General features: G+C 36.8%; 1 protein-coding gene across 5 annotated transcripts in view; it reads right to left on the bottom strand.

The window, feature by feature from the left end:
- The window catches only part of PLEKHH2 (pleckstrin homology, MyTH4 and FERM domain containing H2), a 102,532-nt gene that overhangs the window by 63,337 nt on the left and 24,348 nt on the right, over positions 1 to 14,847 (bottom strand). For all 5 annotated transcript variants that reach the window (XR_015725155.1, XM_045771827.2, XM_087863355.1 and 2 more), the window contains exons 3-7: positions 13,754 to 13,816; positions 5,794 to 5,943; positions 4,497 to 4,580; positions 3,578 to 3,659; positions 231 to 416 (exon numbers count right to left, since the gene is read on the bottom strand). Coding sequence is in view for 4 of the 5 variants with exons in the window: in XM_045771827.2 (XP_045627783.2) it covers positions 231 to 416; positions 3,578 to 3,659; positions 4,497 to 4,580; positions 5,794 to 5,943; positions 13,754 to 13,816 (565 nt within the window). In the remaining variant the exon portion in view is untranslated. The remainder of the gene's footprint in view (positions 1 to 230; positions 417 to 3,577; positions 3,660 to 4,496; positions 4,581 to 5,793; positions 5,944 to 13,753; positions 13,817 to 14,847) is intronic.

The raw sequence follows: 14,847 nt of genomic DNA, 5'->3' as shown, positions 1-14,847 counted from the left end.
GAAAAAGTATCAAGAGGGGAAAATCAGTCTCTTCTACGCATCCTTGTCAAAGACTCCCCAAAAAACCACACAAGATAACTTGTTACACAAATTAAAGGCCAGATTGCTCTTCAAAAATATTTTCATAAAACATCAACTTGTCAAGAAAAAAAAAACAAGGAAAATTAAGCTATATTTGGATGAATCCTTTTTAAAAAATGTCAGAGTAAATTCCTCTAGTCCATACATACCTTCTATGTCTTTTTCCTCAGTGAACTCGGGTTCTTTAGATGATATCTTGCTCATTTCCTCAGATTTTACTACTTGAGGAGGACTCCTTGCTCGGGATAAAAAGCACCCAAAGGTCAAACTGCTTAGGCGTTGGCCTTCTGGAAGCTTTGGTGTGGAGACAGTGGATGACTTCTTCCCTTGCACTTCTGCAAGATCATTAATCAAAATCAAGATCTGAATTTTTTATAACAGTTTATTAAACACAGAACCAAAGCATATAAAAATCTGGACAAATCACTCCTTATGCCAGAAAAAAGCCTGAATTATTTATGTTTAGTAATATAGACCCCTCAGTGTCTAGCATCACATGCTAACATTTAAATCTGTTTATATATTTTGAATGCTCTAAATATTTTTTAACCGTAGAGAGAATATCTAATCCCTTTAGAAGCAGTTCTTAAACAAAAACAAAACCACAAACAAATAAAAAGCAGATTGTAGATAAGGAAAGGGTTATAGTTTCTTGCAAAATCATGGTACTGGTAAATAGCAGTCAAGAACTGGTAAAATTTGATTGGGCAGTAATGCTACTACCGGTGAGGGAAGAGGGACTGAAGACCTGGTTGCCAAGACAACCAAAGGAAATTCAGATCATTGGGGCAAATATCACATGATCACTGTAATAACTTTTGCTATCTTAGTTTTCAGTTTGCTTCTCCCAAAAGAGCAGATGGAGGGGCTTGATCTATGATGACCACAACACGGAGGGCCTTCATCACTTCTTTAGAGAACAAAAAGGGAGGAGACAGTTTCCAGATAGAGAACTTAGATAGCTCAAGGAGTGATTAATCATAGGTTTAATCCACCTTCTAGGGGTTGTAACATCCCTGCTTGCAAGATTAAAAGCATGGAGAGAGGCGCATGGGTGGTGCAGTCAGTTAAGTGTCCAACTCTTATTTTGGCTCAGGTCATAATCTCAGAGTCCTGGGAACGAGCCCCACATCAGGGGGACTTAAGGAGTCTGCTTCAGATTCTCTCTCCCCTCCCCCTTTGCCCCCTCCACGCTCTCTCTCTCTCTAAAATAAATAAAATCTTCAAAAGCATAGAGATCCTAGTGATAGTAAGAAAAGTTGCCCCCCAAAATTAAATTCTTAATTAACTCTGGGAGAACACCAGAAGGATAAATTAAATAGCTGATAACTGAGTGGAACATAAGAAAAATATCTTTATATAGTATATTCCTTTAGGTGTATCTTTCTTTTATTATTTTCATGTTGATTATCTCCCACAGAACTAATCCACAGTATTTTAATAATCATAGATATGCACATATATTTTTAAAGTACTATATTATACCTACATAACTGTATCTATTCTTCTCCAGTCCAAGTCTAGGCTCCAAGGATTCATACCCCTTAGTCTGCAAGGCCTAACAGACTGCCAATGAGACTAGAATTGCAAGTTAAGAATATCAAATAAAATAACAGCCTTTTAAGAGCTGGGCTTAGTACGTTCAATCTATGTCAGTGATTCCATATGTAAATATGGAATTCCAGATCAACTATGTGGATACCAATTTCCCATCATATAGTTGGAGGAAGTGTGTGATACACGAACTACATACATTGGTCTTCATCCATGTTTCCGGGCACACGGCTCCTAAAACCCTTGGAATTTCCTAAGTGGTAAGAGCGATAAAAGTATCTTTTGTTTTCATAACAAGCTTTTCAACCACATCTGCGTTTACATTGATGAGGTGATTTTTGGAAAGCCCCTAGACAGCCTCAGGATGGGGGCTGGTTGCCAGGGGAACAAACCCTGTGATTAAGGATTGCAACTTCGGCCTCATCTCCACCCCGTCTACCTCTGACCTCAGGGGAGGGGAGAGTTGAAAACTGACTTAATCACCAATGACCAATGATTTAGACAGTCAAGCCTACATAATGAAGTTTCCATAAAAACCCAAAAGGATGGGCTTCCAGGTCAGTGAATGTATGGAGGTGCTGGGAAGGTGGTGTGCTTGGAGACAGCATGGAAGCTCTGTGCCCCTTCTCTATACCTCGCCCTCTGCGTCTCTTCCAACTTGGCTGCTCCTGAGTTATATCCTTTCTAATAAACCAGTAATCTAGTAAGTAAACTGTTTGCCTGAGTTCTGTGAGCTGCTCTAGCAGATTATCAAACCTGGGGAGGCTCATGGGAACCTCTGATTTACAGCCAGTGGGCCAGAAGCACGGTTGAGAACTGATACTTACAATTGTGTTTGAAGTGGTGTATGGGGGGGGGCGGTTAGTTTTGTGGAACCAAGCCTGTAACCTGTGGGATCTGACGCTAACTTCAAGTAGATAATGTCAGAATTGAGTTAAATTTGAAGGACAACTAGTCGGTGTCCTCTGGGAACTGGAAAATTGCTTTGTGTGGGGAAAATCTCACACACATCTGGTGTCAGAAGTATTGAGGGAAAAGGAAAACAGGAGCCTTTTCATTTACAAAATGACAGCAATAACTATGAATATGCAGTAGACAAAATGCTTTCATATGTCTTAAAAATCAACAAACTCCCACGAAACCAGGAAGGCACTACTACCATTACCATTTTCTTGATGTAAAAAAAAAAAAAATCCGCAATATAGCACAGTTAAATCATAGGGCATTAAAGTTGACTTCGAAGTCCATGCACTTGCTATGGTGCCAGCATTTTGTGAACCCAGGGCTTTGTGGGAATGCCACAGCGGGCGTAAGAAGAGGCATGGGTAAAGCTCAGTCTACAGGGCCCTGGGCCCATCACCCAACACCCCTTTCACCTGTTTTATCTCTTGAGCTTCTACAGAAAAAGATGCTGTTTTAAAAAGGAGTTCTGTTCCTAAATAACTTTGAAAACTACTTTAGTAGGCCAGGATCTAATAATCCCGTGGGTTCACCTTGTCTTCAGCTCAATGTGCCCTTGAGTGGTAAATCTCTGTCTCTAACTCTACCACCCATCTTTAGGCTTTGATGCTGAAAAGAAAGAAAGTAACCCTAAGTACTGGAAAATGCAAAGAGTTTATTATTCATATTATAAAATTCAGGCTGTAAGAATTTCACTCACTATTGATCACCACAATACAAGTGAAGATAGAAAATAACTGATTTTTTTAAAGCAAATACACCTGAAATTAAACTTTCAAATTAGTATTATCCTCTTTGGGTTATTTGCAATTGTCTAGCTGTGCTGTCTAACATGTGACTATTTAAGTTAAAATCCATTCAAATTAAATAAAACGTAAAATTCAGTTTCTTTGTTGTGCTAGGCATATTTCAAGTGTTCAGTAGTAAAATTCTATCTAGCTTAATAAATCCAACTAGGCTATCTTAGTCAAAACACTCATACCTTGTAGTTTTGACTGTATGGTTCTTATCTCTTCGGTTTGGTTTTGGTTGATCAAACGAAGATTCTGATTTTCTAATTCCAGCTGAAATGACATAATGGTATCCTTTTACACAGGGATAACATTTCTAAAATGTACTAATAAATTATAATATTTCTAAATGTTAATACCTAATTACATGCAAGTAAAATACAAAAGAAATGATGAGCAAATATCAGATGAATTTATTAGCATAATTATCAACCTAGTTAATTATGGCTTTGATATTTATTTTTTCCAGACCTAAGAGTTTCAAATATTTTCGCCCCAAGGCATTTTCATGCCTTTCCCACTGCAAAATTATTTTTTTTTTTTTAAAGATTTTATTTATTTATGTGACAGAGAGAGAGACAGCCAGCGAGAGAGGGAACACAAGCAGGGGGAGTGGGAGAGGAAGAAGCAGGCTCATAGCGGAGGAGCCTGATGTGGGGCTCGATCCCGGAACGCCGGGATCACGCCCTGAGCCGAAGGCAGACGCTCAACGACTGCGCCACCCAGGCACCCCCAAAATTATTTTAAACCAAATTATTTCAGCATTTAATCTGCCACATAAACTAATGTGTACTTCTCAAGATACTAAACACAGTAATTTTATGATACACACATATGCTCTATAATTACTTAAAATTAACCAATTAGAACTAAAATCAACTACTAGAATGAGGTTACTTATACTGTTTACTAGGAGTCTATCAATATTTTTTAATTTTAGAAATACATTGGACATAAAAATGAAAGCTACCTATTTCCCGTTTACCAAAAGACAGCAGCACCACCAACTGATCAGAATTTTGTTTCATTCAAAATGATCAGATACTCTGATGACTTATCTAATCAAAGGAAGTAAAAGGTAAAGAAAAGGCAAAATATAGCAATAAATACCTCATTTAACTTAAGCGTTACCCATTCTTTGATCTTAGCCGCTTTCTCTTCTATTATTTTAGCTTCTTGTATCCTTATTTGTTTCTGAAATAATATAAGCAGTGTGTTTAGTTCAAACATAGGCTCACTGGCTTAGAAATGTTACATCATAAATATAAAGGACAAATCCACTTAAAACCTGTTTCCAAGTTAATACATCTACCTTCAAATCATCAAATAGAGTAAAAAATGAAAACCACTGTCCAGCGGACATAATAATAAACCACAAAGGCATATGCAAATACTACTAGTTTTAAAACTGTTAATTCTCTTTCTCTGAAAGATCATATACTGAAATCCAAGCACTGAATTTATCAATAAAATAAGCGAGCTCTGGAAATAATCTAGGGTTTATGACAGTAGGAGAGGGGTCAACCAGGTTAGGTACAGGAGAATCAGAATCTCTTCTGGAGCATGGTTCGTTTTCCCCTCAAATACAAGTTTTTATTTTTCACATATTTTATTTTATTTTTACACGCAAGTTTTTAAAGATCCAGAAAAAATGAAATAAAAAACTCTAGCTCACATTTACCAATCTTAAAATCTGGTTATGCTCACAAAACTATGAGAATGTGACTGTCATATAAATCACAGTGGGTGGGGGCTGGGGGATGGTGAAAAGTTGGAAACCACTGACCTAAAGAAATACTGATCCCCAGAGAAATGGGAAAAAAAATGCTGAAGATAAAAAACAATTTAGTATATTTAATAATTTCATAGTGGTCATACTTAAATGATGCTAAATGATGATTTAAGCAAATGACCTTAATGCAATTTTTTCCTACTAAAATTTTAAACTAAAAACTATACTTGATCTCAGTAAAGTGGTTTAAAAACAGTGTACACATTTTTAAACAGAAGGATTCACATCAAACATACCTTTAAAACACAATGTTCCATAAATATTTCTAACACCGTAAAAATATAAAGCAAAGATCTATTTCAAACATTTTGCAGACAGAAATGCCTGCTGATAACCAAGTGTTTTCAAGTTGAATACTACATTCAAACTCTGAAAAGTCTGAATGTTAAGGAGCACAGTCGCATCCAAAAAGTGTTAGAAATGGCCTTGGAATCACCCAGACTTAAAGAGAATGCCATTTTATTTGTACCTTTCACCAATAAATGTGATTGCGTTGACCAAAATAAGTGGATTCCTGACCCAAATTTAGAAGTGTAGGCTCTCTCTCTTTAACCTTTGTGATTATGCATAAATAAATGCATGTATTTAGACTGTGATGATAAAATGCTTCCTAACCTGTTCTTCAAGCTGCAGTTCCAAGTTTTGAATGATGTCATCTTTTTCTTGTATTAGGGTCTCTAGATCTTGACACTTTTTATACAGCCTTGTCTCTGATTCACTGGTTTGAATATTAGCTGCTTTTAATTTCTCTTCCATAACTTGTACCTAAATTCAGGGGTTAGAAAATTAATATTATGCACGTACTTAATTTATTATAGTACTGAATTTAGCATTTTACTTTCACATTAAATAGATTCCTAAAAGGTATCATCATAAAAATAAAATACTGAACAGCATGTTTTAGCAATTAAACAATCATAAAGTCTGAAGACTAATGTATTAACAATTATAAAGTCTGGAGACTATTTTGCCAAGTGGTGTTTACCTTTGAGGTACATAAGGGCACATAAGAGAGCCTCAGAATTTTGCTATCATATAAAGTAACGAACATGTTTACTAGAGCAATGATAATATGTGAAGCATTTCATGTGAGTATAGAATCAGAAAGTTTGCAGCCCTCATTTTTTCATATTTTAAATGAAGTAGGAATATAAAGTAAAGAAGGTGAGTAGTGAGAAAAGATCAGATTGGATGACCTGGTATAATAGCACATTTTGGGAGAAAAAAATTGAACTTAGGTGAAAAACAAACACATACACAATGGGAAGGAAAAGGAAAACAAAAGAACTTTAAAACCCCAAATGATGGAATCACAAAAAATAAAAAACTATGAGAATTAAGATATAGGTAGGAGAGTATGTTCAGCGAGGGTTTATTGATTCATTCATTTAACAAACATTCAGTGAATAGTTGCCAAGTGCCAGGCCCTGGGAAAATATCAGTGAATAAAATGGACCCAAAATCTCTGTCCACAAAGAAATTACATTCTAGTGGGTAAGAGAGATCACAAATACAAGAAAGACGTAAAAATCATACAGTACGCTATACAAGGAGATAAAGGCAGTGGGAAAAAGTAGAGCAAGATAAAAGATAGTGGTGTGTGACCTGGGGTTGAGTGATGCTTTAATTTTAATATCTAAGATACACTGGCTCTGCGTGGGTCTTTTGCAAAACACATCTGGGCATATGAGGGAATGCGTGAGATGTTAACGATAGTAAGAAATAAAATAAAGTACTGGGCATTGTATATTAAGATTTCTATTCCATATACTTCAAACAGGTAAGAATGTAATTTTTGTAATGTTTTAGATTGTAGGGGGCAAAGAAGAAAAATATGCAAAAGCACTTGAGAAATTAATGATAATTAAGATGAAAAATCTTAAACTGTTAAAAACACCTCTGAAAAATCATGATGAATCCACTTAAAGTTCAAAAATACTTGACTAATGAAGGTCTCTGGAAGGAGGGTGTTAAGGTTAGTTTGGTTTTTTTAAACATGAATACAAGGTGTCATCTGTGGGTTCACCATAGAAATGTAAATTCAAATCAGATGCCAAAGTGTCCTACTTAAATACCACCCAGATGTCTGAAAACTATAAAAATAAAAGGTAGATTCTAAAAGTAGGAGAAAAATCCTGCATTTCACTATCCAAATGAAAATTTTAAGTTATCTTAAGATTTATGTTTTTAACATAATATAGTGGGCTTTCTGCAGGAATGGCAGACCGAGAAGTCAAGGACAAAGGTCTACATCAGAAATGCTACCATGAAAAACAGCCATGAACAATAAATACCAAGCAAGGATCATTCTTAAGATGGCTCAGCCAGGTCCACACAGGACATTCTATAGCTGTGGAAGCAGAGAAACAAGGGCAGAGACCAAGTTCAAAATGGTAGTTCTTCAGGGACAGAGTAATAGATGACAGACCGGTAGGGGAGCAGAATGTGCCACCCCAAAATATGCCACTTCGGCATACTGATTATTCTGAATTCAAGTTACCTAAGACACAGCTGGTCTAAGAACATTCTGACCCTCTTCTGTCCCCCTGAAAGCTGGAAATAAATCCCGCTCCTGTACCAGGAGGGAAGAAGGCATTTGTGTCATCGGAGATAGGGAATTCAGGGCTGAGAAGGCTGTATAAACAAACCTCGTTACTTCTTCACTAATTTACTACCCCAAGCCCAAACCCCTTTGTCTTGTCAATTCTTCACAAATGTATTGTTTTCTTGTCTAAAAGGTATAAAAGTTGCCTGCTGTCGTCACTTCTTTGAGTCTCGTGTTTTTATGGAGCTCCCAAATGTATGAAATTAAACTTGTTTTTCTCCTGTTAATCTATCTTATGCCAATTTAATTATTAGACAAGCCAAAGAACTTAGGAGGGAAGAAATTTTTCTGCCCTTACAAATCTCAAGGAAAGTAACTACAGAAGAATATAAATAAATATTACCAGATCTACATCTATAGTCTTCTTTTATTAAGTGGAGCAAGCCACCCTACAAACATTGGGCTGCCACATAAAATTGTCCTATTATTGCTTAGGAAAGGTCTACAGTTCTAGAAAACTATGATTTGGGAGTACTCTTTCTTTTTTTCTTTTTTTTTTTTTTTAGATTTTATATATTTATTTGAGAGAGAGAGCAAGACAGAGAGTATGGGGGAGGGGAGCAAAGGGAGAGAGAGAGAGGCAGACTCTATGCCAAGCAGGGAGCCCGACAGGGGACTCAATCCTAGGACCCGGAGATCATGACCTGAGCCAAAGGCAGACATTTAATCTACTGAGCCAGCCAGGTGCCCCTGATTTGGGAGTACTCTTATCCCCTGAAAAATATGTTCCATTTAAAAGATGTTCTCATTTTATGAATGGATGCGACAGTCAGAGCTCCTTGGATGCAACTTTGCCATGTCCGACTGTGAAATTTGATCATTACTTTCAGCTCAACAAAACCTTCCCACGCAAGAAAAATACTGGCAACAATGGCAATATCTCTTAGGGAGAGAGATCACAAAGTAGTTACAGGCGATCTACTTGCCAACTGGTCCTCTTAGGACCAAGTTCCACAGGATCCACCAGCCTTCCTTTGTAATATGTATGAATAATATGTCTACAGAAAAGATAAGAGCCTACAGTAAAACCAAGCAGCCTTTAAAAATATCTCACTACAAGTACACAGAAAGCAGCCCAGTTCTTTCTCCAGTCATTTAACCTGAACCATATAAGAATTTCAACTACTCAGAGACTGACGAATAATAAACATCTACGAATTCAAATTGCTCATTAAAGAAACTCTTGCAATTACCTATGTATGGATATCCTCTGGTGAAGAATGCTTTGCACTTTTAGACTACCTTTCGCCTTTTCTTCTAGGAGAGCCTCTGGTTGCATCCATGCACCTCAGCCATTTCCCCAAAACCTTTATTGCTTCTGAGGCCCCTAAGCTATTCCGTAGTAAAGGATTAACTCAGCAGACTTGGGGTGCTCAAACCCTGCATATTCCCAAAAAAGAACTGGCATTTGCCTCGCTCCTGGAAAAAAATACCTCTGAGCCCTTGTAATATTCTGCCTGATAAGACTCTATATACTTGAGATATTGGGCCACACCAGATAGTTAATGCCAATAATGTGATTTATGGTGAATGCCTCTTTTTTTTTTCATTCACCTTGGTTCCTGGGCCACATTGTATCAGTTTGACCTGTGCAAGGTTGGAGACTGAGTAGCTAAGGTCAGTCACACATGCATTCCATGCCTACAAGACTGACATCACCACCCCCGTGCCACCACTGCCCGCCTGCCCCCGGCCAAAAAAAATTCTGGACACCAAGGCTCAGGTGAACTTCCCTAATCGGCAATACTTTGTAGCTTGTCACATATCGTTGATGGGAGAATTAAGCACCTCCCTGTGTAACTCCAGTGCAAGAGGACAACTGGAAGCTCATACCTGGTTTCTCCTGGACTCTGCTCTATGTGCATTTTTCCTTTGCTGATTTTAATTGTATCCTTTCACTGTAATAAACCATAACTGTGAGTATAACAGCTTTTCTGAGTTCTGTGAGTCCTTCTGGGGAATCATCAAACCTTGAGGGTGGTCTTGGGGACTCTGACACAACTCCCACTGCTGTTTTCCATTTTCTTGCTCACACTCATCCCATTTCTAACTTCATCCTTCCCTACCTCACTACAGGTAATTAAGATGTGACTGCATTTTCAAGGAGGGGAGTTTGAAAGTTTCTATTTCTATATATGTTGCAATGGCATGACAAAAATACCTGATCATTCCAAAATAGAAGGAAGAAAGGAATTATAAGGGTATTTTGAATCTCAGACCACTTACCAGTTATTTAAAATTTACTGCAAATTAATTAATTATTCTATCACATCTTAAACACAATTATTTTGGAAACAGTGCTCCAGAATTTATGCAATAAGGCCAGAACCATTCTCACTGAAGGTGAAAAGGAATAGCACTGGATAAAGTACACTTCCCTGCAATGAAGTAAATCATCACAAGGTCCTGGGTAATAGCGTGACTGAGTAGTTGTCACTTATTAAGAACCACAAATGACTTGGAATCTAAGAACCAACTTCACAGAGAGGCAGATTAGTCCACATATTAGAATGGTCAGAGAGAACTTTAAAATCCAAGTCCTACCAAGTCTGCATCAAACACAGGCAAGGGATTGAGGCCAGAAGGACAGAATGAAAACACAGATTTCTATAGGGGAAATTATTGTACCTCTTTTTGGTTAGCATAAATTAAAGATTTTATTTATTTATTTATTTGTGAGAGAGAGTGAGAGAGCATGTGCACAATCGGGGGAGCGGCAGGCAGAGGGCGAAGCAGGCTCCCTGCTCAGCAAGGAGCCTGATGCGGGGCTCGATCCCAGGACGCTGGGATCATGACCTGAGCCGAAGGCAGACGCTTAACTGACTGAGTCACCCAAGTGTCCCTGGTTAGCATAAATTAGTGTAATAGATGGGAATATACACCTAACCAGATACTTGAGAATAAATCCTGTGTATCAGTATCTCCCACATGTGCGATTTGCTATTTTTCTATCTCACAGGAATACTCAATAAGTAATATGGGATTGATGCGCACATACTGCTTTCCAAACTTTGGACAAATGCAATAAACATGTACTACAGCATTAAGTATAATGATTGCCAAGATTTCTCTGGAAAATGTGTGATTTCTTTTCTACAGCCAACTTATTTAATGGTTGCACAGGTAAGATAACGCCACTCATTAAAAACAAGGGGAAAAATGAAGAAAGCTAAAGTGCAGAGTTGAGTTAGTTTCAGCTGACTACTGATTTTAATGGCAAAATGCTCTTTTTTGGTTAATATAAATACAGTTTAAGTATTAGGATATGAGTCAATGACAGGACAAGCTGAATTTAAGGGACATAAATGGCAGATAGGGCACAGTCCCATGGAAACTGTTGAAGATAGCAAAGGATGTGGTTACTCTATGTTAAGAACATTTACTTAGTCATGTGAAGGCCAAAACAAGGTAATATAATCGGTACATGAGAATTCATTTGCTCTCTTTATATTTCCTGTAAACCTTTAGAATCAACATGTATGTAATACAGTGAATAATATGTAATGTATAATATATAATGTATAATATAATATACTGTGTAATGTATAATATAATAATGTATAAAATATAATGTATAACATATAATGTATAATATGTATCATACACAATAATATAATACATAATGTAATATAATGTATCATTATGTAAGGAAAGAATCCCTTCTGGGGCATAACGAATAAATTTAAAGTGTTGTGACAGAAACAAATACCGATTTGCTAAATTATATAGAAATTTGGGGAGATTTGCAATTCTCACTCACTCTTTACGGGAGGGGAGGTTTGATTTAAGGCCATTTAGCCAATCATGGTATCTTTTTGCTTTAAAATGTAGCACATAGAATTAAATAATTTTATACCTGATATCCTCAAAGGACAACCTCAAATCAGAAATTCTTCCTATTAGCTTATCAAGATCAATGGCTGGGCCCTAATGGCTACAAACGGTCATGGCTTGCTTCCTTTAAATTGGGAATGGGGATTCTTTTTTTGCTCTTAAGATCTAGTGAATCACAGAAGAAAACCCTGAAAATCACAAATAAGAAAGACATACTAATTTGATTTTCAGAGCTAAACATATGTGTTGCATATATAAATTAAGAATTTTAATTTAAGAAAAGGCAAAACAAAACCATCCTTGTTTCTTTCTTTCTTTCCTATACTATGAGGCATTAAAGGAAAGAAAGAAAGGGAAGGGAAAGGTAGGGAAGAACAGAGAGAGATAACCATGGGTATAGAGGTAAAGAGAGATGTCACGGGGAAAGGCCAGAGTCAGAAAAGGAAAGATAAAGAGAGAGATAAGAAAGAGAGGTAGACAAACTGCTGAATGTGTGCTGCCAGGTGTGGGACTAAACAGGGACATACACACAGAGCCCATAATAGACAAAGACAAAGACATTAGTATAGAATGGCAAAGAGGGACAGAAACACGGGAGTCTTTCATAGAATGTAAGTGACCTTTAATGAGGTTACTGTTAATTATTGGATTTTTATAGCTACAAATAGAAATGTAACTATTTGGTCTTACCAGCTAAAGAATATTAAAAAACCAAGCACGGCATAGATCTTCATCATTACTACTCGAACCTCTAGCAATACCTAAATTTGAGGTTTTAATTACTGGTGTGATCATGGTACTATAGTCATGATTTTTAAATCTTTATTTTCAGATTAGTTACTGAAATACTCATGGGTTAAATGATATGATGTCTAGCATTTGTTTCAAAATAACCTGGTGTGAGACTGGAGAAGAATAAAGTGGATGGAGGTACTGATTAACCTTGAGTTGACTAATTGTTAAAGCTGGTGATGGGGGTTCATTATGCCATTTTCTCTACTCTTGTACAGGTTGAAATTTGGCATAATAAAATTTTAGGAATTTCTTTTAAGTATAATTAAGAAAATCAAGGATTAGGTTAGATTGGGTTTGTTTGGAAATTTATCAGGCCACTAAATCAATCTACTGTATAAGATTAAATCTTTTAGGTGAAAACAAGATTTGGTAGTACTTAAGTTGAAGAGAAGAAACACGACAAATGTAGAGCAAGTATAAGAAATTTAATACACATTTCCTTGAAAAAATGATAATTTTGAAAATCCTGACTTGCCTGAATCTGACAAAGATCTTTTCATAAAATGTGAAAGCTATGGAGTGAGGCTCATTAGACAAATTTTAAGGTTGGTGGGCTCATCCAAAACACTCATTTTAATGTTGGCAAGGCCCAGACTGAGTCAAGTGATATATCAAAGCTTTGACTTTTCTCCCACATGCCTATTAATACTAAGAATAAGTTTTTGTATATAGTTTTCCTGATATAACTCTAAGCATTTTTCTGTATTAGTATGTCTTTTGTAATAATGACTTTTAATGGTTGTTTAATATTTCATGGAATGAACATAGTTCACTTATTCATTCTCTTATAATACGGCATTCATATTATTTTCAACTCTTTATTTCTATGAAAGGCACTGCTATGAACATATTTATATTTAAAACATCATTATGGTTAGGATTGCCATAAAAATCATATTTTATTTTTTCAGAAGATAAAACCTTCTAATGGAAGCATTTTCATCTTTTTGAAATCTGTTAAGGGGCAAAATAAAGTTAGATTCTCCATTTTCTCTATGGATCCAGCTCACAGAACAGTCAAAGTGATAGGATGTAGAGAAGGGCTGAAGACTATTTTGAGGATTGTTTTGGGCAAAACAAGGTCTGTATTGGTAGAGAGAGGGAAAAAGAAGTTTTTTTGATTTTATTTATTTATTTGAGAGTGAGAGAGAGAGAAAGAGATAGTATGAGTGGGGGCAGGGGCAGAGGGAGAGGGCAAAGCAGGCTCCTCTCCAAGGGTGGAGTCCCTCTCTGGCTTGATCCCAGGACCCTGAGATCATGACCTGAGCCGGTCAGACCCTTAACCGACTGAGCCACCCGGGCACCTGAAAAAAAATTTTTTTAGGTAGAATTATACTCTACCTGTTGAAAAGCTTTTTCTGCTTGACGTTCAGCATCAATAACTTGTCTCTCAAGCTGTTGCATCTGTAAAGTGAGGAAAGACAGAGAAAATATAAAAGTTCATATTTCACTTATGAAAATGACTTAAAAATCTTGCAATGCCATCAAATTCTTTCAGGATATTTGAAGTAGTTTAATGGATATGAATTACATACAATTTATCCAATTTATCGCATTAAAGGGTCTTTCAGTGCATGTTTAAAAACTGATCAAATAATATACCAAAAGTTTCATACTTTTAGTACAATGTAATATGTACTACATGAGTACTCATCCATAGGATTTTCTTCATTGAACCATAAATTACTGGTCAACACATATGAAGAACAGTAATTTAAATCTAAGAGAATAGTAAGACCTCAAATGTCATATTTGATTAATTGATCAAAAAGTCCCAATGATATCAGAAAGTGATGTATTCTCATAAGCTCCATAGGTGGTATATTTAAATCAAATCCCTGGGTAGTTTTAATTCATATTACACACTGTAGTAGAGCACAGAAGAGACTGATTTAACACACACATGCACGTCCACGAACGCGCAGGGCACAAAGAACCAAAAAATATCTCGTGTTTGTTTTTTTTTTTAAGTTCTGTAGAGAATAAAAAGTTCGGAGATTTAAAGTAAAATACTAAAATGACGATTATAGGTAAAATAAAGCCTTAAAAAGGACCCCGTGTAAATTAACATAAGAGATGTGTACGAGGTATTGAATACACAGTTGTGATGTAAACCTCAATTTTAAATCTTTTTCTGAGTGTTGAAATATGGTCAACCCCTGACCTGTCTGTCGCCCGATCTTTGCTCATCTTCCGTTTCATTGCTGGTTAGTGCTCCACAGCTTCTACCTCACCTTGTACTCAAGAGCATCCGGGGTCCCACCCCAACGGCTGACACACCCGGCTCCAGTCCCGCCCCGTTTTTCGAAACCACAGAGAAGCGGCCTCCCGCAGCTAGAGCGGCCCAGCTGGGAGGGCGGCCATAGCAACGGACCGCGTGGGCTGCAGGGACTTGACTTCACGCAACGTTTGACCCGCATGCTGACCTAACGCAT

Source organism: Ursus americanus, chromosome 7 (assembly GCF_024610735.1).
Source record: "Ursus americanus isolate L20-20 chromosome 7, mUrsAme1.1.p, whole genome shotgun sequence".
Classification (NCBI taxonomy): Eukaryota; Metazoa; Chordata; class Mammalia; order Carnivora; family Ursidae; genus Ursus; species Ursus americanus.
This window is presented reverse-complemented; position numbering and strand designations above follow the sequence as displayed.